A 21,549-nucleotide genomic window follows, 5' to 3' on the forward strand; every position below is an offset into this window, starting at 1 on the left:
TCTTCCTGTACTTCTGTGTAAAAGTTCTCCAATTCCTCTTCTTCTGTGTTTCCTGTTGGAGCATAGACTTGGATGATGGTTATGTTAATAGGTTTCCCATTAAATCTCATTGATATCACTCACTCAGACATTGCATCATAGCTCCTAATTGCTTTTGCTACATCACTTCTCGCTATTAAAGCAATCCCGTTTCTTCTTAATTTTTCATTTCCTATATAAAATATTTTGTAGTTGCCTGATTGAAAATGTCCCATTCCCATCCATTTTAATTCACTCACACAAAGTATTGTAATGTTGATGCGTTCCATTTCTTGCTTGACAATTTCTTACTTTCCCTGGCTCATGCTTCTCACAATCCATGTTCATATTGTGTACATCGTACAACCCTGGACTCTCCTTTCGCATCTGTGCGCATATGTTTTGCATCTGTGCTAGTTCAGAGAAGAACTAGAAATTGTGGGGAAATGGGGCTTAGGAGACAGAAATGAAGCAAAAGAAAGGCTTACTGAATTCTGTGAAGCCAATAATTTGTTTCTTGCAAATACATTTTTTGAGCAACCAAAAAGACAACTGTACACATGCACATCACCAGATGGTCAATATAGGAATCGATTATATAATTGGTAACAGAAGATGGAGAAGTTCCATACTTTCTGCGAAGACAAGACCAGGAGCAGACTGCGATACAGATCATGAACTAGTCGTATCGGAAATCAGAGTAAAGCTAAAGAAGAACAACAAAGCAATCATAATGCCAAAATACAATTTAAATAACATCTCAGAAGAATATAAAGACCAAATAAGGAACAGATTTGAGACTTACTTGACAGAGAACCAGAAGAACTATGGAGTGAAGTCAGAGACATTATCAGGGAAGAATGCAAAAAGACAATACCTCTAGTTAAAAAGAAAGAAAGACCTCAATGGATGACTGAAGAAACTCTAAAAATGGTTTAAGAGAGAAGGAAAGCAAAAGCAAGAGGAGATAGAAACACAGTCAGAACCCTAAATGCAATAATACAGCAACTAGTACGTAGGGACAAAGAGAACTATTACAACAGTTATTGTATAGAAATAGAAGAGGACAACAAAAAGGGAAAAGCAAGAGCCCTTTTCCAAAAGATTAGAGAAATGAAAGGGAAATTTAAACCACGAGTAGGGATGTTGAATAATCAATGGGAACACACTGACTGACCGAGATGAAATAAAAGGAAGATGGAAGCAATACACTGAAGAACTCTATAAAAGAGATGCAAGGATGACACATTCATTCATGGAGGAACCATATGATGAAGAACCAGAAATTTTAGAATGCAAGGTGAAAGCTGCTCTTAAAATACTTGGAAGAAACAAATCACCAGGGACAGATGGCATACCAATAGAGTTATTACAAGCTACTGAGACTGAATCTGTCCAAATTTTGACAAAAATTTGTCAAGAAATATGGAAAACTAAACAATGGCCCCCAGACTAGAAGCGTTCAATATACATCCCAATTCCAAAGAAAGGGGATCCCAGTAATTATCGAACTATTGCCTTAATATCCCATGCAAGCAAAGTAATGCTCAGGATTCTACAACAAAGGCTCTTACCATATATGGAGCGAGAAATGCCAGATGTCCAAGCTGGATTTAGAAAGGGAAGAGGCACCAGAGATCATATCGCAAACATAGGTTGGATAATGTAACGGAGCACAGAATTTCAGAAGAAAATCACCCTGTGCTTTATAGATTACAGCAAAGCCTTTGACTGTGTAGATCATGAAAAACTATGGAATGCTTTAAAAGAAATGGGGGTGCCACAGCATCTGATTGTCCTGATGCGCAACCTATACTCTGCACAAGAGGCTACTGTAAGGACAGAATATGGAGAAACCGATTGGTTCCCAATAGGAAAGGGTGTGAGACAGGGGTGTATTATATCACCCTATTTGTTTAATCTTTTCACAGAACATATCATATGGAAAGGGGGATTGGACCAAGATGAAGGAGGTGTGAAAATTGGAGGGAGAAATACCAATAATTTAAGATATGCAGACGATACTATACTACTAGCAGAAACCAGTAATGATTTGAAACGAATGCTGATGAAAGTTAAAGAGGAAAGCACAAAAGCAGGACTACAGCTGAATGTCAAGAAGACTAAAGTAATGACAACAGAAGATTTATGTAACGTTAAAGTTGACAATGAGGACATTGAACTTGTCAAGGATTATCAATACCTTGGGACTGAGGAGGACAGCTATGAGAGAACTAGAAAAGGTCCTCAAATACAAAGATGTATCATTCAACACCAAAGTCAGGATCATTCTGACCATGGTATTCCCGATCTTTATGTATGGATGTGAAAGTTGGACAGTGAAAAAAGCAGGTAAGAGAAAAATCAACTCATTTGAAATATGGTGTTGGAGGAGAGATTTGCAGATACCATGGACTGCGAAATAGACAAATAATTGGGTGTTAGAACAAATTAAACCAGAACTATCACTAGAAGCTAAAATGATGAAACTGAGGTTATCATACTTTGGACACATCATGAGAAGACATGATTCACTAGAAAAATACAATAATGCTGGGGAAAAACAGAAGGGAGTAGAAAAAGAGGAAGGCCAAACAAGAAATGGATTGATTCCATAAAGGAAGCCACAGACCTGAATGTACAACATCTGAAGAGAGTGATTCATGACAGATGCTCTTGGAGATCACTGATTCAAGGGTCGCCATAAGTCGTAGTCAACTTGAAGGCACATAACAGCAACAACAATCTACCTCCAGCCCTATGTTTGATAGCCTGATAGGGAAGTGAGAGAAAACTAATGTGTTACATCACTCTTTGTATAGTGACCTAATGAATATCAATGACTGCGTATAAACATTGCCATATAGAGCATGCTCTGTGCAAGTGCATTTAAAGCACCATCATGAGTCTTCTTGTTTTGTATGAATTTGCTCATACTGATTTGATCAAGGTCATCCAGTAAACTTCATGGCTGAAGCAGGATTTAAACTTGCTACTTCCTTGTCTAAATGCAGCAGAACCAGCTGCTCTCAAATAATTATCATTGGTAATTTCTATAATACCTTTCAGTCTATTTTACCATTGTTACCTCTTTTGTACTAAAAAAAATTCCAACCTTTATAAGATGGTCAAGTTGCAGGATAGCGGCTAGCAGGATCATCTGACTTCTTAAGAAGCATCTCCAATTAAGAGTGTTGGGATTACAGTATTCTTTCCCATGTATATTCATAAAAATATAGCTTCAGGGAACACAGTCTTTTAAGTATACTTTGTTTTATATTTGCATGATGTTTGAAAAAGCAAGATTTTTGTGTAGCATAGCAACAGAGATTGTTTTTCTCTTAATAAGTGGAACTTCTTATATAAACATATGTGGTTAACGAATAATTTATTTCTGAACAACAGGTGGGCAACACAAGGTTTTGATTTTCTTCAAGCCATTGAGCCAGCCTTTATTTCAGCTCTGCCTGAAGATGACTTCTTGGTATGTAATTAACGACTCTTACATTGTAATTTAGCAGATGTTATTGGCTACATTTGAGACCAATAAGTGCTGTTCTGATGGTTGATCATTCATCCCTCTTGATTAATACGTGTTCCGGAGTTATACATTTTATTGTTATACATTTTATTTTTATTTTATTGTCAGCGGTCTGTTGACATCAACACCAGGAAATGGCTTTTTAGACCCTTTGGAAGCCCGCTATGAATTATTTACAAGGCACTTTGAGGGTAAAGTTGCTTGCCTCCATAGCAATCTTGATGTCTCATACACATCTACGGTAGTTCCCAGTGAAGTGTTCAATGCAATGTCTGCTGCTTGGGATCTGTTTCAGTTGATGCAGCCTGATGATGTGAACAAGGTGCTTGCGTCAGTGCAGCCAGCAACATGTCCTCTTGACCTTTGCCCTTCTTGGTTCATTAAAGCTTGCTGAGGGGATATGACTGAGTGGATACCGGGTGTGGTCAACATGTTTTTGTGGGAGGGAGTGGTCCAGGCCACCTTGAAAAAGGTGGTTATCCTGACCACTCCTGAAAAAGCCCACCCTGGATCCATTGGTTTGTAATAACTACCACTGGATTCCAAATACCCCCTTTTTAGGGAAGGTGATTGAGAGGGTTGTGGTACAGCAACTGCAAATACTCTTGGATGAAACACATTATCTTAAACCATTCCAGTCTTGGCTCAGGCCTGGTTATTGGACTGAATCGGCCTTCGTTGCCCTGATGGATGACCTCTGTTGGAAGAAGGACAGGGGGAGTGCGACCCTGTCATTCTTACTTGATCTTTCAGTGACTTTTGAAACCATTGACCATGGTATCCTTCTAGGCCGACTTGGTGAAATGGGTATTGGAGGCACTGTTTTACAGTGGTTCTGATCCTATCTCCAGGGTCATTTTCAGAGAATAGCATTGGATGACTGTCTTTCGGCCCCCTGGCAGTTGTGATGTGGGGTGCCACAGAGTACCTCTCTTGTCCCTCATGCTGCTTAACATCTATATGAAACCCTTGGGAGTGGTCATCAGAAGATTTGGGGTGAGGTGTCAGCAGTACGCTGATGATACCCAGCTCGACTTCTCTGTTACAGCTGACTCGAGAGAGCCTGTGCAAGCCCTGGACCGGTGCCTTGGCTCGGTAGTGGACTGGATGAGGACCAATAAACTAAGTCTGAATCCTAGCAAGAAGGAGGTGCTGTGGGTTAATGGTTCCTGAATTCAGATAATTGGTCAGTTGCCTGCTTTGGATGAGGTTGCACTCCCTCTGAAAGAGCAGGTCCATAGTCTGGGGCGCTCCTGATCTCCCCTTTGTCACTAGAGGCTCAGGTGACCTCAGTGGCTAGGAGTGTCTTTTATTAGCTTTGGCTGGTAAGACAGCTGTGGCCATTTCTTGACCAGGATAGCCTGACCACAATTGTCCATGCACTGATAACCTCCAGGCTGGATTACTGTAATGTGCTCTATGTGAGGCTGTCCTTGAGGTTGGTCTAGAAGCTGCATCTGGTGCAAAGTACAACACTGTGACTGCTTACTTGGGCAGGGTATTGCCTACATGTTATCCCGCTGCTGAAAGAATTGAATTGGCTGCCCATTAGCTACCGAGTCAGTTCAGGGTTCTGGTTTTGGTGTACAAAGCCTTGTTCAGTTTGGGACCAGGATACCTGAAAGATCGTCTTACCCCTTATGTTCCCAGTTGATCACTGCATTCTGCAGTTGAGGACCTCCTGCAGATACCATCTTATCAGGAGGTCTGTTCCGCACAACATAGGAAGCAGACCTTTAGTGTTGTGGAACCTACCCTTTGGAATTCCCTCTCCTTAAATATTAGATAGGCACCATCTCTGTTATCTTTCTGGTGCCTACTAGTGAAGACTGTCCTCTTTCAACAAGCCTTTTAAATAGAGACCTTATCCCAGTCTGAATCTGTGTTGGAATTGCTTTTTAAGATTTTTTAAAAGATTTTTTAAAGATGTTTTGTTTTAATATGTTTTAAAATCTTTTGGTTTTAATGTGTTTTAGAGTGTTTTTAGTGTTTTTGTTTGCTACCCTGGGCTCCTTCTGAGAGGAAGGATGGAATATAATAATAATAATAATAATAATAATAATAATAATAATAATAATTGGTTAAAGGTACAGCAGGTACCTCATTGAAGAGTGTGGTATTAATTGTTGCAATTCTGTTTATTTTCTGTCCCCCAGAGTTTACAGGCACTGATGAACGAGTGCATTGGCCATGTAATTGGAAAGCCTCACAGTCCTGTTACAGGTTTGTACCTTGGTAAGGCAGCAGCTATGCAGTCTCTTGGAACTTTACATCTGTAGCTTATAGCATTTGGTTGTAAGTGAATTAAACTTGTGAATCTAAAACACAAGGATTACTATAAAGCAAGATGGGCCAGCAGTCTGACGCAGTATGCCAGCTTCCTACATTCGCAAAATGACAGCAAAAAATCATCAACAAATCAATAAAGCAAGAATGGAGGAATTGGTGGGCTTCATTCTGCTGAGTGGGTCCCAAGGTGTGCAGGCCTGCATGGACTGCAGAGGCCTGCAAGCAAACATGGAGTCTTTTTTGCAGACATACAGAGTGTGCTCCGCAATTAGCTGTGGCTTCTCCTGTAGAAAATGTATAAGCAAGGGAGTTGCTTATGTTGAGAAATGAAAGACATACGACATATCCAGCTATAAAGGGAAAGCATTCCATAGGTTTGAGTTACAAAGCCTTATATGAATCAGGACCCCAGTACCTCAAGGACCACCTCTCCCCATATTAACCAACCTGGACCCTGCCCTTCTTCATGTGCCCCCTCTGAGGGGTGTGTGGATGGTGGGGACATGAGAGTTGGCCTTCTCAGTGGTGTCCAATCCCCCCCTTTATGGAATATACTTCCTAAGGAGGCACATCTGGCACCATGATTATCTGTGTTTAGGCACCAGGTAAAACATTTCTCCCAGGCATTTAGCTCCTAATTTTGGAGAGCTTTTGATGTTGTAATCTCTTTTAGGGGGTGGTTTGTTCTACCACTGTTACATTTATGTGTTTTTTAACTTTTTAGTTTTAGTTTATATACTGTTGTTTACTTTGTTATTTATTATAAATCGCCTTGGGTTCACTTTTGTGAAGAACAGCAACTAACAAATTTCATAAACAAAAATAAAATAAATAAAATGATGAGAACTGTTGTGCTGATAATTAACTTATGATCTCTCTTGCTTATTGTGGCTGAGCTTGAACGGCTCCTAATGGACCTTTGTCTAGTATACTGAAGAAATAAAATGGCTTCACTGGGGGAGGTAAAGAAGGAAACTTAATCTGTGTTGTACTTGATCATCAAAGATGTACTTGGAAGAGTGAGTGGTTTCAATCCAAACAAGTTTGGGTTCATTATGAAAGTATATGTCTGTAGTCAAGCTAAATATTTGAATATACAGACCAAGTCTCATAAGTTGGGAGTACTCTTGTTGCCACTTAAGGCAACCTTTTAACTTTTGCCAAATACTCCCCCCTAATTTTCTTAAATATTTTTATGCTGAATGACCTTTGAAATGTAGGAATAACTTATTTATTAATGCTTGCGTTTTCATAGTTCACTGCATCTCCTGACCACTAGCCTGCATGTATGTTGGGCTGACCCATTTCTTAAAGTCTGCTTATTATGCTCTGTTAGGCAAATCTCAATGCACAGTGAACCATTTCAGTTGCCATTTGCCAAAAACTGTCTGGGTAGATTTCAACCCAGTGTCTTCTGCTTCAAACAGATTGTATGAACCAAACCTCAGTTACAATGATCCTGCATCAAATGTGATATACATGTGTTGAGTGTTCTCTTCAGCCATCTGAATGTTCTCCCTCTGCCTCTCTGTTTGTAGCTATTCATCGGAATAGTCCCCGTCCTGTGAAAGTACCTCGATGCCATAGTGATCCCCCAAATCCTCATCTCATCATCCCAACACCTGAAGGGTTCAGGTATTAAAGGCTTATCCAAATCCTTATTGCTATTTGAACCATTCTGTCTGTTGTTACCTCACGGAGATAAAATTTTCCCAAATGCCAAGCCCACAATAATTTCCCCCCATAAACAATGCTATCCCACCCCACAGTAACTTTCCTTATTGTTATTAGTGCCATGTGGAATGCGGATGCCTCTCTGTAATATCACTTTGATAAGTGACATAACTCTTCTTTCCTCCTCCATGCCTGAACCATTTTCTGAACATCATCATCATCATCATTTCATATTCTTTATTTGTGTTGATGTTTTGCTCTCCATGATACGTGATTCACTAATACGCTATTTTGTTGGGTGAGTGGGCGTGTTTGAGATATAAAAAGCAGCAAGGGCAAGGCAGCCCTTTCTCTGTCTCTTCCCATCTCCTTCTACCATAGTACTGTCTTGCCACTTCTAGGACCTTCACTTTATTTTTTTCCCCATTTCCTCACTGACTATTCCCTTTCCTTCTTCTCCAAAGGTTGTAAACAGTACCGTTCTTATCTCCCAAACAGGTGGACCCTCCTAGAACTATTATATAAAGACTGGAAACACTGCTAATGATGCTAGATTAGTAGTAATACTACTGATTAAAAAACAAAACAACTTTATTAAGACCCGTGGAGCACTGAGATGCAGAAAATAAAGCTTTAGTTGTGCTGCTTTCTCTCCTGATTTTTAACGTGCATATATGTGCATGCATATCCCTGTAACATTGCTGCTTTTGTTTAGTATAGATTATGACATTTAGCTGAATATGGTGGCATTTCTGCATCTTGGAAATTTAGAGGGGTTACCACATCAACTTGTCTTTTGATGTCACTTCACACCTACAAAAAAAATTAGTACAAAAATTGAACTAAAAATTACCTTACAGAACCATCATACTGTAGCAATGGTTGCACATCACATTAAACCAGGCAGGAATGAGCCACAGCAATCTTCAGATTCATATTCTTCTCCCCCCTCCCCCGCATTTGCAGTTGCAAGAAATTTGGAAGCTTCTACTTTTATTTAACTGGTTTATTGTGTCATCCAGACCAATAATGGTTAACGTTAACTATGGTTATCTTCAAACAAGCTGACTTCAAACTATAGTTGCAGAAACTGGCTTGTTTAAATTGATAATGATTAAGATTAAGTACAGTTCCAGGTCCGGACAATATAGCAAGCTGGTTTAATCAAAAGTGCAGCTCTGCAAATGGGGAAATGGGGAGGGAGAGCATGTGAGCCCAAAGCTCACTGTGGCTCATTCACATCATACTAGATTATGGTCTAGAGTGACATGTGACTGCTGCCACAGTATTTGTACTCATAATTATACTCTTTATTACACTTTTTCTTTCCAATACGCCATATTTATAGATAGGTCTCTGTTTGCGTGCTGCAAACCATCATAATTTTAGAGAGTAGACTAAAAACTGGATCTATTTAGAACTAGAGCATTTTGCATTTTTTAAAACAAAAATTAGCTTGTCACAAGATTTTTTCAGACGGCTATTTTGAGTCGCCATGTTTGAAAAATCCATTGAAAATGGACCTGAAAGCCTTTTCCCTGAAGCTTTTCTCCTCACTGCAGCACAAGGAATGTCCCATATGAAGTACGGAACCATTGCAGCCCTGCTGTTAGTCACCCCCCTCCCGTCAGTGGTGACTCAACTCAGCCAAAGCCTCTCAGCAGTGCAAATGATACCAGGTAGCTCCACTCCACAACGTAGCAGATTCATTCCCGTTCACATCACTCATATAAACAGCTTGCACTTAGATCCTAATAGTTCCTTTTGGTTCCATAATGTGTCCCCTGTGATTTTCTTGTTTCTGTTAAGGTTGTGTCATTTTTTAAAATTAAAATGCACGTTACATGTTAAAAAAAAAAAGATCATGTTTTTGACCATGCATGTTTGAGAACAAATTGTACTTTTGTTTTGTTTTAGGATCATTACTGCATGCAGTTTATTTCCTCTAGTTCTTTGTAGCTAATTGTAGCTAAGACTGAACTAATTCTGAGTAGATAGGCTACATTATGTATATCTAAGTTAATTTTATAAAATTCTGCCCATGATATATAGCTGAGTAAAGCCTTTAGAGAAGAGTTACAGTGGTGACAAATTCACCATAAGATGTGTATTCAGCACATTAAACAACACACGGTGCACAAATGCTACCATGATTCATTTGTTCTTTTTAAGTATCCTATATTTCAGATAAACAGAAAACTGAGCAAAAGCGAAGCAATTGTGTCTGGAACATTGATAGAGTCATCTTTAAATTATTTGCATCTCCAGGTTGAATCTATCTAAGTCATATTCTGAGAAGACTCATTAAAAACAATGTTCGTAACTAACATAAGTTCATTGATTTCAGTGCGACTACTTTGTTTATGACTTTAGTGGATATAGCCCATTATTTATTAGACATCCAGAGGCATAACGTTATGACTTTACACAGGGATTTGTTTTCTCTTATTCATATATATACGTATGAGAGAGAGAGAGAGAGAGAGAGAATGAATGCATGCATGCACCTATATACATGCATACATACATATGAACACCTTTGATGAAATGTGTATTTCCCCACCATTCCTTCCAGTTGGAGCTTATATGTTTGGATATGGCAGATTGCTCCATTTTGAAAAGTTGGACTTTGACTAGTGGTAATCATAGCCCTCTCTTGTAACAGGATTGTTGACTGATTTGTCAAATGTAAATGTAACCTTACATTAACATGCAATAGTGCCTTTGTATAGTGCCTCACTCCGATATTAGTAGTAGCTTTTCTAAAGAATAGTCATATTATTGGGGATTACAAGATACAGATAGGTCTAGATTATAAATGTTTGGTTTCCTTCCCTAATATATGGCTTTCATTAATCATGGCTATTTCCACTTTATTTAAACTTCCAGTACCTTGGTGCTTTTAGAAAATGGGAATGGGGGAGTAAAAACTCTAATTACTATTCTTTTAAACAGAGGCTCCAGTGTCCCTGAAAATGATAGATTGGCTTCAATCGCAGCTGAACTGCAGTTTAGATCATTAAGCCGCCACTCAAGTCCCACTGAAGAGCGTGAAGGTAATTGCTTTCATAATTGTAATATTAAATTTCAAATTGTATATGCATTTCTCTCTAAAATATATTTAACCATTGTACTTCAAGACCTGGTTCTGCTGAACTTTCACTTTGGTCTTCTCATTCCCAAATGAGTGTGGAGAACGTGGCAATTTAGCATCTAGCTTTAATATGTCTTGTGGTAGGAAGGTTTCCATACTAAATTTACTCCTATAATTTAATGCAAGTATTTGCATTATTTATCCCCCATTTACAACAAGTATGAGGAGCCATAATTTTGGAGAATAATCAGGTAACTGGCTAACTAAAGGTTCTGGTGATCAGAAAGGGTCTTAACTAAATGATGAAAGGTAAGAAGTTATGAAACCATGCAGGCTTCCTGGGGAGACTATGCTTGTGGAATAAATATAGACCCCACTATTCCTCCATAATTAGGATGAGCCTAATCATCTGCACTAATCATCTAAGAACTGCACTGACAAATTGATTTAGAAAAAAAAACTTCCAAGGAAAAATCTTTGTATTTAGCCTTTTGCCCAAAAGAAACATCTCTTGCTACAAAGAACAGGAAAGAGCACCCTCATTTGGATGTAGTTGTTTAGTAGAAGTAGCTCTCACCTGGTGTTCTTTTTCCTATATATGCAAATATGCAAGTAAAATAATTAAGCAGCACTGACTTGCTACCCAGTTTCTAACTGTATGAATTTATATATTACATAACATGTCTTTGATGGCAGTAAGATATCAACAATAAACCGTGGTTAAACCATGTCTGAAACTTCAGCATATCCACATCCTCTCAGCTTTTTCTTTTTTGCGGGTTTTCAGAAATTGGGAGTGATGCCTTGGGGCTACTTCAGTATTGCCTATGAGCAGGTTGACACATGTGCCACTACTGAATCCCTTACATAGGGATGTCCTTGGCCTCAAACTTACTTGCATTTGTATGGTGGAAGTAATATATGAACCAGATGTATGCCTGTATCTCATTACTTCCTTGTGATTGCCATGATAGCAGCATCCCTTTATGAAGTCACCACAATCACATATGTTTCTGGTGCACATGCTGCTTCTTTCATGCAGATGTGGGGAAATGAGATCCTGAGGACATTCAGATGTAGCAGATGCTGTGATCATCACATGTGTAAGCCAGCCTTAAATATAAAATGGGAAATTGATCTTATTCTTCTGACTTCAGTATGACTAATCCAGATATTGTCAATTCCAGACATTACTTATTGTTTATTGATGGGAACCTAGAACATTTCAGCCTTGACACCCTTTTCAGTTTATTTCTGACAATAGTTTTGCTTTTCATCTTTCTTTTAAATGCAAGTTAGAAGTGGTTATTCTTCACTTAATCATTTTCTTATGCACAGTTACTTTTGTGTGTATGGCCTTCAGTTTCTATCGAGTGAGTGTGCTATAGCACTGCCCAGTCAGTTCCATGCCCTATCCCACCCTGATTCTTCTATTCATCTTAAATTCATGCAACCTTTCCTCAGAACAAAGAATAAATTAATTGGGAGTGGATCCAGAGGTTCTTTCTGTGAGCAGAAAGTTACTTCTGCTGTGGTAGGTAGAGATGATTTTCACTTACTCCCTCCAACAGTAGCCTATGATGCCATAAGACACAGTATTTTTGACCATTTCCTGACCCACAGGAGCATCTTGTCAGAGGGCATTGAGGGCTACTAAGAGTATTGTATGGGGGACTCAGTTTTTATGCACTGTCCCCTTTCTCCACCACCAAAATAGGTGTTGCTTGTTTCTACCCTCATAGTAACTATTAAGTTGTAAACTCTTTGGGGCAGACTCTCTCCCATGTTTGTGTAAATAGCTTCTACCACTGTTGGGCCCTCATAATAGATCGGAACATCTTTATCGTTAACATAAATAGGAGCTATTAAATAGTGCTGAGTGATGGATAAAAAATCAGTTTGCTACTTTCTTTTGGTGCCACCAGTTTCTTACAACATTTTGTTTTCACAGAGCCAACTTACCCAAAAGGAGATTCAAGTGGGTCAGCCCGAAGAAGTTGGGAGCTTCGGACTCTTATCAGTCAGACCAAAGGTAAAGGTGTGAGGTGGTTATTTTGCCAATTGCTTTTGCTATAAGGTGTCACCAAACTCTATTTCTAGTGAATGAAGCAGGACTTGTATTTTGTTAGTATACACAAATGTGTGTGTTGGTATAAAATTCAAACTTGATAAGCATTGACAGCTCTTAATATTTTAAGAGTTTGTTGGTAAATGTTAGAAAGTTCTAACTTTAACTGATACATTTCAAGAACCACCAAACTAAACCAAGGATCCTTTCATTCCCTGCTCAGGCTCAAAGAAGCCTGTCCTGTGACATGGTAGGTTTCTCCTTGGGAGCAAAGTCAAAACACAAACCTCTCCACATGGAACAGAGGTGGTACAGTTGGTGCATGAGCACCATAATGCCTCAGATATACATGGCGAAATATCTGTGGGAGATGACAATAAATACTTTTTCCTATGTAGTCTCATTTATGGCCTGAATTTTAAAGAGTAAAAAAAAAAAATTCCGAGTTGTCAGATACGGCAGCTTATCATATCTTAAACACATACCAGAATGGTTCTCTATGACCGGCTTGCTTTTTTGTCTAAAGGTCCTCTTCTAACTGCTATTAAGGTTGGTAAGTATGGCCAGTACCTGACAGTCATGAATGTGTGATTTTGCCTTGTACTCTTAGCCCACTACTGACTGTCTGATTGGCAGCAACTCTTCAAGATTTCCAGCAGAGGTCCTTAACAGCTCTGCAACCTGCTATCCTTTTAGTTGGATATCCTAGGGATTGAACATGAGGGATGTGTGTGCAAAGCATGTGCTGTAACCACTGAGCTGTAGCTGCTCCACAAGCAGTCTCAACTCGGAGGCCACTCTGCATTCAAGCTTGTGCATTATGCACAGAGGAAACACTTGCACCAGTTCAAAGCCAAACACAGATTCCAGGTTATTCTCGGTATAGGTCCTGCAAGTCACCTGCTGATTAAATCAACTTCTTTCTTATAACATAAGAAACAAACTAAAAAAGAATAAATCGGCTTCAACTCAATAAACAACACAAAGTAAGCCCATTACATAGATATCCTTCCTTAATATCCTTTTAGTAGGGCAGAAGGAAGTCAATCTTGCACAAACAAAAATTGTTCAAGATTTTTCCTTTTCCTCTTAATTTCTAGACACTGCTTCCAGGCAAGGACCCATGGAAGCAGTTCAAAAATCTGTCCAGCTGTTTGAAGAAAAGAGGTACCGAGAAATGAGGCGGAAAAATATCATTGGCCAAGTTTGCGACACTCCCAAGTCTTACGATAACGTCATGCATGTAGGCTTGAGAAAGGTGACTTTTAAGTGGCAGAGAGGAAACAAAATCGGTAAGTTTCTGTTACAGTTTGTTTTACAGTACATGAAAGTTCAGCAGCATGTTAAATGCAGTATGTTCTTGAAGGCAGCATTCATGGAGTATAAGTTGTCGCTGATCATTTAGAAATAAAAACTGACCTGTTAATGCAACTGTGTATGGAGAAGCACTTGGGGCTAATTGCCCTATCTCCCCCTCCCCCAAGCCCATGCAGGATCATTTTTGTGTAGATGAAAAAATGTGCATGTATCACATGATCTTTCATTTTTGTGTAATCATAGTCTTGTTATAGTTATTGGACAAAATCAGTCAGGAACTTCACATTCGTTGCAATGGGGTTTGTTGTGAAATGTTCCTGGGGGACTTTGTCCAAAGTACTTTCTCTGCATAGAAGGACTAGTAATGTAAATGCTACTTGCCTAAAGTCTCGGTTTCAATCAATACCATTAGAGGATAAACACAGAAAAGGTGCATTGGAATTGGGCATCCACACATACGATCCACAGGAGTTGTTCCAAAGTAAATCAGACAGGTTCATTGGTTCATACTGATAGACTTCTGAGCAGTGTTTTCAAGGTGCTTAAACTATTATTATTCTTGTAATCCTTCAGGAGAAGGTCAGTATGGGAAAGTCTATACCTGTATCAGTGTTGACACTGGCGAACTGATGGCCATGAAAGAAGTAAGTACTGGGCTAATAGAACAAACTGAATTTGCCTTAAAATATCATTTAATTTTTTTCCTTTAAAAAAACCATCTAAAGATTTGCCTTTTTAAAACTTTTTTTAAGTGACAGCCCCTTCGTACAGTTGTCTGTGAATCCTCTTAGTCTTGTTCTAGTGGCAGTATCTGAGAGGTCTGTAGGTGGTTAATGGTTGTTTTCCTCCAGTTTTATTTTGATGTTTTCTCCTTAGTGTTAGCAGCAATGTTAATTTAAAAATTACTACTTTACAGATAAGATTTCAACCAAATGATCACAAAACTATCAAAGAAACTGCAGACGAGCTGAAAATTTTTGAAGGCATTAAGCATCCTAACCTGGTTCGGTACTTTGGTGTAGAACTGCACAGGGTAAGCAGATGTTGATCATTGACACTGACAAATAAGCTATGGCTGCAGGCTTTAGTTGTTTCATTTGTAGGAATGTGCAGAACCTTTGGGCCCTATTTTATGTTGCAAATTAATATTATGTTGCATCCATCACTTCTATGATCTGTGGAAGTAGTCGATGTTTGATTTGTTTCAAAAATATATTTGCTGTTTGAGGGCCAAACCAGATGTGATGTGGAAGAGTCATGATCTGACTATATAATGTCTTTTTATTTGCTTAAAAGTAGCTGCAGTGATGAGTGGCCTGGAATTTGCATTCATGCTGAGTGGGGATCAACCCTTTCCTCCTATGCTGATCCCTCAGTTGAAATCCCCCTCTCCAAAGCTGATGGGGTTAGGGATGCAAGTATAGTGGATGGTGCGGTGGGGCCAAGGCATTATCTGATCTCTTAATAGGTGAGTGCTGCTTAGTAGGAGGGGCGAGGTCGAAATGGTGAGTTGGTGCTCCTGCTGGTCCATTTGCACCATGCCAGCCTCCCTCTAAACAGCAGCAACCTCACCTGCCAGGAGGTTAGGTAAGCACCTCCATGCCTTCTGCTACTGGTACAGTATGGATACCCATAGCAAACAGTAGCTTGGATGGCTGGCAATTTAAATTTGAGAAACAGGAATATATTTTTTCTCAATGGGCAAGATTAGAAGGAAGATTGGAATGGATGGAAATGGCAAGGAACCAGATTTCAGTTACACATTAGAAGCTTACTAGTGGTAAGAGAACAATGGAACATGGTGCATTGGGAGACGGTGGCTCTCGACTGGAAGTATTCAAGTAGAGGCTGGATTGCCATCTATGAGGGATGCTTTAGTTGCAAGATCCTTGCATTAAGCAGGGGTTTGAACCAGATGATCTCCAAGTCCCTTCCAGTTCTAAAATTCCATGACACCACATCATGTCTAGTTTGGCCCTTGTATATTTAATGTTCCAGCAGGCTTCATATAGAGAGTTTGTCTTGTGAATTTTTTTTAACCATTACTTTTTCATTAGGTACAGTGACTCGAACTTTTTAAAATCTAGAATACATATCAACCATATTCATAGCTCGTCAAAGCAAACAGTTGTTATTTTTTCCCATTACAAACTGCTCCATACAAAAACACAATATTGTTTTAGGAGTTCATAGCTTAGAGACATAACTTGAAAGACTCTTATTGTCTACATACTGAAAATGCAGTGACACCAAGTAACTCTCTTTGGTCCTCAACTAAAGGAAGAAATGTACATCTTCATGGAATACTGTGATGAGGGAACTCTGGAAGAAGTGTCAAGGTTGGGCCTCCAGGAGCATGTCATTAGGCTTTACACAAAGCAGATCACAACAGCCATCAATGTGCTGCATGAACATGGTATAGTGCATCGAGATATCAAAGGTAAACATCACTTTTGAATCTTTAAATTCCTTTTTTGCTCAGGGCTGATCTGCAGATTTGCATTTTAAAAATAAAGTTTTGGCATATAACAAAACATGAGACTATAAAGTTAGACAAAACCCATGACAGTGAAATTACCCCAAGTAATATACTGTGCCACTGTTGGCCTCCCACCCCTTTCCTCCTGCTTTAGTGCTTCCAGAAGGAACTGTGACTCTTTCTTCCCTGGGGCTGGAATGTTATCATTGGTGTTGGTTTCCACAGGTTGGGAGCTCCTGTCAAGATTGTACCTTCATGAAGTACAGCGCTTCAGTTGGGACTCCAGGAGGGGTGGGTGGGAGATAACCTAGAGCTTGTGTTCAGATATAGGGGAGAGGGATGTCGTTAGAGAGTGTGACGGAACATAGAGCAGAAGATGGTCCTTAAAAGTATGGCCCCAGGTGGACCCTCTGGGGCAGCATTAGAGGTGGCACAGGAGACGATAGGAGGATGCGGGGAGGAGATCAGCAAAAAATACTGCCAAACCTCTCTACTCCAGTGAGAGTCTCCAGTGGATTTCATTCACATGGGGTTGGTTAGGATGCAAGCCAATACATCCTGATTGCATAACTGTACATAACAGGAAAGTAGCACCTTCTCAGATTTTAGGAGGTTGGGCACTGAAAGAGAATATAAACAGCAAGCAGCTATGCTTGGCTACATGGCCTAGTTTAGTCATTGCTTTTCATCATTTGGAATCCAAGTCACTCTTGAGGCCAAATTTTGAATATAGCTAATCATAAACTAAGGATTGGAATGAAATTCCTTTATCCCTAAAGTACTGGCTTGTGTTTACCAAAGTGCCAAAGGGTGGTTTAAGTCATAGGTCTGACAAGCTGCCTGACCTCTATGTAGTCATATATAGTTGCAGAGTTTGGACCAGACTTGAAAATAGCCTCTTGCTTGGCTCTTTCAGGTGAGTAAAATTGCTGAAGCATTCCAGTGTGCATTCATTTGCCCCTTAGGCAGTACACAGAGCTGCTGCTTCACTCTGAACACAGTGTGTTGGCCTGCATCTCTTCTTCTTTGTAGAGGAATGGAGAGAACAGTCCCACATAATGCCTCTAGAATGGAGCTCTGTTACACTGGGATCCTTTTGGAAGGATGTGCCCTTGCTGTTAGACTGATCCTGTACATATCTCCATTGTAGAGGGTGAAAGAGAAAATTGAGGACTAGCTGAAATAAGGTCAGTCTTAGCTAGTTGTATTTGACCAGGCCATCAGCAGAGCAATTTGTATGAATGCTTTCTGTCTTGCTGTCTTTCTGGTAGGGACAGGGAGAAAGACTACAAGGCCATGCTCAGTTCCCATAGCAGTGTGATGGAGACTGCCTTCAGGCTGAGGTTCTTTCTCTCCTTCAGAGCTAAGGATTTATGCCTGAGACAATGGAAAAGGGGTGCAGCTGCCATTTAGTGTTGTGGGGGTGGAGGAGCCCTGCAACCCAAACGGCTCCGCTTCTCTGTAAGAGTGCATGGGGGCAAAGATGTAATAACCACTCCTTCCTTTCTCTGTGTTAGAGAGTACAGGAGCTCTTAGGCCTGTAGCCAGGAGGGGGCACAATGGGGGCATTGCCCTGCTAGAGCTGTGCTTCCCCCCCCCCGGATTTTTTTGGGGGAAATTTTTAATTTGTGACATGACAGACAATAACAACCCTCACTTATATAATGATAGCTTGTTTTAAGAACAGGGGCAATTTAAGAATAGGAGCCTCTGAAAAATTTAGCGAATAAGGCAGGGCAAGTGCATAGCATAAGGCTCTTCTGGAAGAGCCCCCAAAAGTCTGCTCACTCAAAACTGTCCCTGACTGAGGGTGGATTTTTCATTATCACAGTCACCCTATAATTACTTAAGTAATCCTGAAAAAAACAGCCTGTATGACATTTGAAGAGTTAAATATTAGAACTTTGTATTATGTGTGGACATTCCTCTGCCCTGCTTTTCAGTTTCAGTTGTGTGCTCACTCCAGCCAGCAATAAAGAAGCATGTTTGTTTGCCTGCAGTAAAAAGTAAGCATTTGTGTATTCTGCAGTTTTATAATGAGTAGAACAGAATTGAGTGCTATTGCTAATGGGTGAAATACAGAGAAAACTTAAAGCAATCTGAAAAAATGGCTACCCTAAGGTATCCTTTACTCTTTTAAAGCACTCACTTTAGTCACAGTCACAGTGGCTATTTTGCCTTATTTTTCTTGAGTACTTGATGGCAAGAATGAAAACAGCCTAGAATAATAGAAATATTGCTGTATACACTACAGTTAGCTACCTGGCTGGTTGGCCACCAAGGCTGTAACTCAGGCCTCATTTCTCATTTCCCCAATATGTGCAGCTGAGCATGATGCCTTTTCTGGTTTCTATACAGAAAAATTAACCCAGCAACCAGTAAAAAAAAAATTCCAAACACTTTTTTTCCCCACTTGCTTAGTTAGTCCTTTATGTAACAGCTCCTTTAAAAGCTTTCCCTTGATTTTCCAACAGGAAGGAAAATTTAAAGGTCAGAAACAAGATTAGTTGGAGGGACTCTCAAGGAGGAGTTAACAAACACACCCTAAAGTATTTGTTTTCTCTCTGCCCTTCATAAACTTGTACTATGGACAAATTTGGTTTTTGGGTGGAGTCTAAAAGTGAGATAACTAATGTAGCATCAAAGCCAAGCACAGGAGCTCACTGTCATTACCAAAGTAGTTCAGTTCATGAAAAGAGGGAAGCCAGAAACATACCACAGGTGAAAGAGGACTGCACCTATAGGCAAAGTCAAGTTTTTTGAGTCTGGTATTCTTCAGGATCTCTCATGAATGGGTGAGACAATTCAACAGATTAAAGTTCATTCACGTAAGTTAACACACTCTCTGGATGGAGGAGGAGTGAGGGAGAAGGTCACTGCCTTTCCTTCCTCCTGGCCTGGCCCTCACGTCTTCTCCACCAGCTGGGAGGGATTGGCTGGCACTATGTGCTTCTCCCCCTCACATTCCCCACCTAGAAATGTGGCTGCCCCATCTAACAAGGACGGCAGGCTACAGGGCTGGGAGCGCTTGGTCATGGGGGAAGGCTTAGGCAAGTGAATCAAGGAGTAGGTTACTTCACACCACCTGATGACGTGTAAGACTGCTTTGGACCTTAAAAGAAAGTTTTGGAGTTTCCATAGGTTTTAGGTGGTTGTCTTTAACTAGTTGCCTTGCCCACCTGACACAGGAGTGCAAACCATTGATTTATAATCAACTCTCTCCTTTGTGCTTAAAATCCTGTATAATTTTTTTTAAGAATTGGTCACTTTTCCTCCCTTTCAGGAGCAAATATCTTTCTTACTTCTTCGGGGCTGATTAAGCTGGGAGACTTCGGCTGCTCAGTAAAATTAAAGAACAACACACAGACGATGCCTGGTGAGGTGAATAGTACTCTGGGGACTGCAGGTAAGAGAGCATGCAAAGAAAATCTTCCTTGTGTGTTGCACTCACTAGAGGCCAATGAAATATTTTGCTGTAGACCATTGCTCCTCTGCATTATTTTACTAGGGGTGTGTGAGCTCTGATGTGCACACAGAGGGCCATGTACCAGACCTACCTGTGCAAGTTTCCCCATACATGTCAATGGACACACATTTATTTGTGCATATGAACAAAGTGCAAAGGACTGCCTGTGTAAAAAAGATCCATGTGACCCAATCCATAGATTTTTTTTGATTGGGTAGGAACAGAAAGTCAGCAAAAAATCCTTAAAGCCGTAGTCTCAGAGGATTAAAATACAGTCCAACTTAGACAAATGTGTCTGGTATTGTGGGACCTCACATCACTATATGAATCCATAAATATAAATAGTATTATTTAAGTTGTCCAAAACATGCTTTCCTATTGATGCCTTTAAACCTTATCTTTCATTGAAAACCATCCAGGGAATTTTATACCACCTGTTCCATAGCCCATGTTTTGTACATGCACACAATATTGTCTGGTCCGAGGTGTCGTTTAAATCACTTCCCTGTCCCCGGACCAGAATCTTCTGTAGGCTAGTCCTCATTTTACACACAGTCTGTAGACACTTCTACAAATTAGCTTGTATGAAACGGCAGAATGCTAGGGACTGAAAATTTTCACTTGGACATGGATTCAAATACTTGCTGAGCCACAGACTCTTCTGAGGTAGCCTCGGCAAGTTACTGCCTTGTAGTCTCTGTTCTGTCTTCAAAATAGGATAACACTTGACTTGAATCACATGTAGCACTTAATATAGAGGAGGTGAATCTGTGGCCCTGCATATGTTGTTGGATGCCAACTCCCATCGGCTTCATCCTGCATGGACGTTGACCAGCATGATGGAGCTGTGGAAGGCCACAGATTCCCCACTCTGCCTCAATAAAGTTTAACAAATGTCTGTAAACCAGGAAGTTTTGGAGAAATTTCATCATTTCTTCCCTTTCCTGCTTGATACCATGTTTAGATGTTTGTGTTGTATGCTGCTTTATTGGAAAGACAGATTCTTAACAATTTCAGTAAAAGAAATAAAATAAAAATGCAAAGGCAGATGCCAGTTCACTGGAAAATGCAAATTGCCAATCCCAGTCACTCTGTGCTTAAGTGTGCTTTCTGTAACTGCATGTGATAAACTTCGAGGAGTACCTGATAATCAAGCCTCTTGAGCACCTTGATTATTCCATTGAAAGCATTTCAATGGACATACATGTCAGCTATTGTTATGTTGTTGTTGACATACTAGAATGTTTCCCCTTCTTGTGTGAAACATACAACTAACCATATCGGTGTGACTCAATAGTAACAAAATTGGAAGGGAATGCAAGGGAATTTGCAGAACTTTGAGGTGCGAATTGGGGAGCTCCAGGTTTAGATATCACCTCTGCTGTGAATTCAGTAGGTGGTTTTAATCAAGTCCCTCTTTTCTTTTTTCTTTTTTTAATTTACAGTCCCAACATAACACAGATATACATACAAACTATTACAGATTAGATATACTTAATAAACCAAAACAAAAGATATAGCATGTTCAGTCTCTTTTTTTTTTACAAAATATACACATACCCAAAAACCAAGATAAATATTTACAATGTTCCCAACTATAAAT

The 21,549-nt window shown here is 39.8% G+C and overlaps 1 protein-coding gene across 6 annotated transcripts in view; it reads left to right on the plus strand.

Moving 5' to 3' along the window:
* Positions 1-21,549, plus strand: part of MAP3K4 (mitogen-activated protein kinase kinase kinase 4) — a 115,873-nt gene that overhangs the window by 86,030 nt on the left and 8,294 nt on the right. For 3 of the 6 annotated variants that reach the window (XM_061624314.1, XM_061624313.1, XM_061624309.1), the window contains exons 14-24: positions 3,424-3,502; positions 5,716-5,794; positions 7,387-7,483; positions 9,085-9,201; positions 10,478-10,578; positions 12,568-12,648; positions 13,785-13,976; positions 14,575-14,645; positions 14,918-15,034; positions 16,282-16,441; positions 19,764-19,886. In XM_061624314.1, the coding sequence (XP_061480298.1) occupies positions 3,424-3,502; positions 5,716-5,794; positions 7,387-7,483; positions 9,085-9,201; positions 10,478-10,578; positions 12,568-12,648; positions 13,785-13,976; positions 14,575-14,645; positions 14,918-15,034; positions 16,282-16,441; positions 19,764-19,886 (1,217 nt within the window). The remainder of the gene's footprint in view (positions 1-3,423; positions 3,503-5,715; positions 5,795-7,386; positions 7,484-9,084; positions 9,202-10,477; positions 10,579-12,567; positions 12,649-13,784; positions 13,977-14,574; positions 14,646-14,917; positions 15,035-16,281; positions 16,442-19,763; positions 19,887-21,549) is intronic. The other 3 variants (XM_061624310.1, XM_061624311.1, XM_061624312.1) reach the window with 3 other exon arrangements.

The sequence above is a fragment of the Rhineura floridana genome, chromosome 4 (assembly GCF_030035675.1).
Source record: "Rhineura floridana isolate rRhiFlo1 chromosome 4, rRhiFlo1.hap2, whole genome shotgun sequence".
NCBI classification, from domain to species: domain Eukaryota; kingdom Metazoa; phylum Chordata; class Lepidosauria; order Squamata; family Rhineuridae; genus Rhineura; species Rhineura floridana.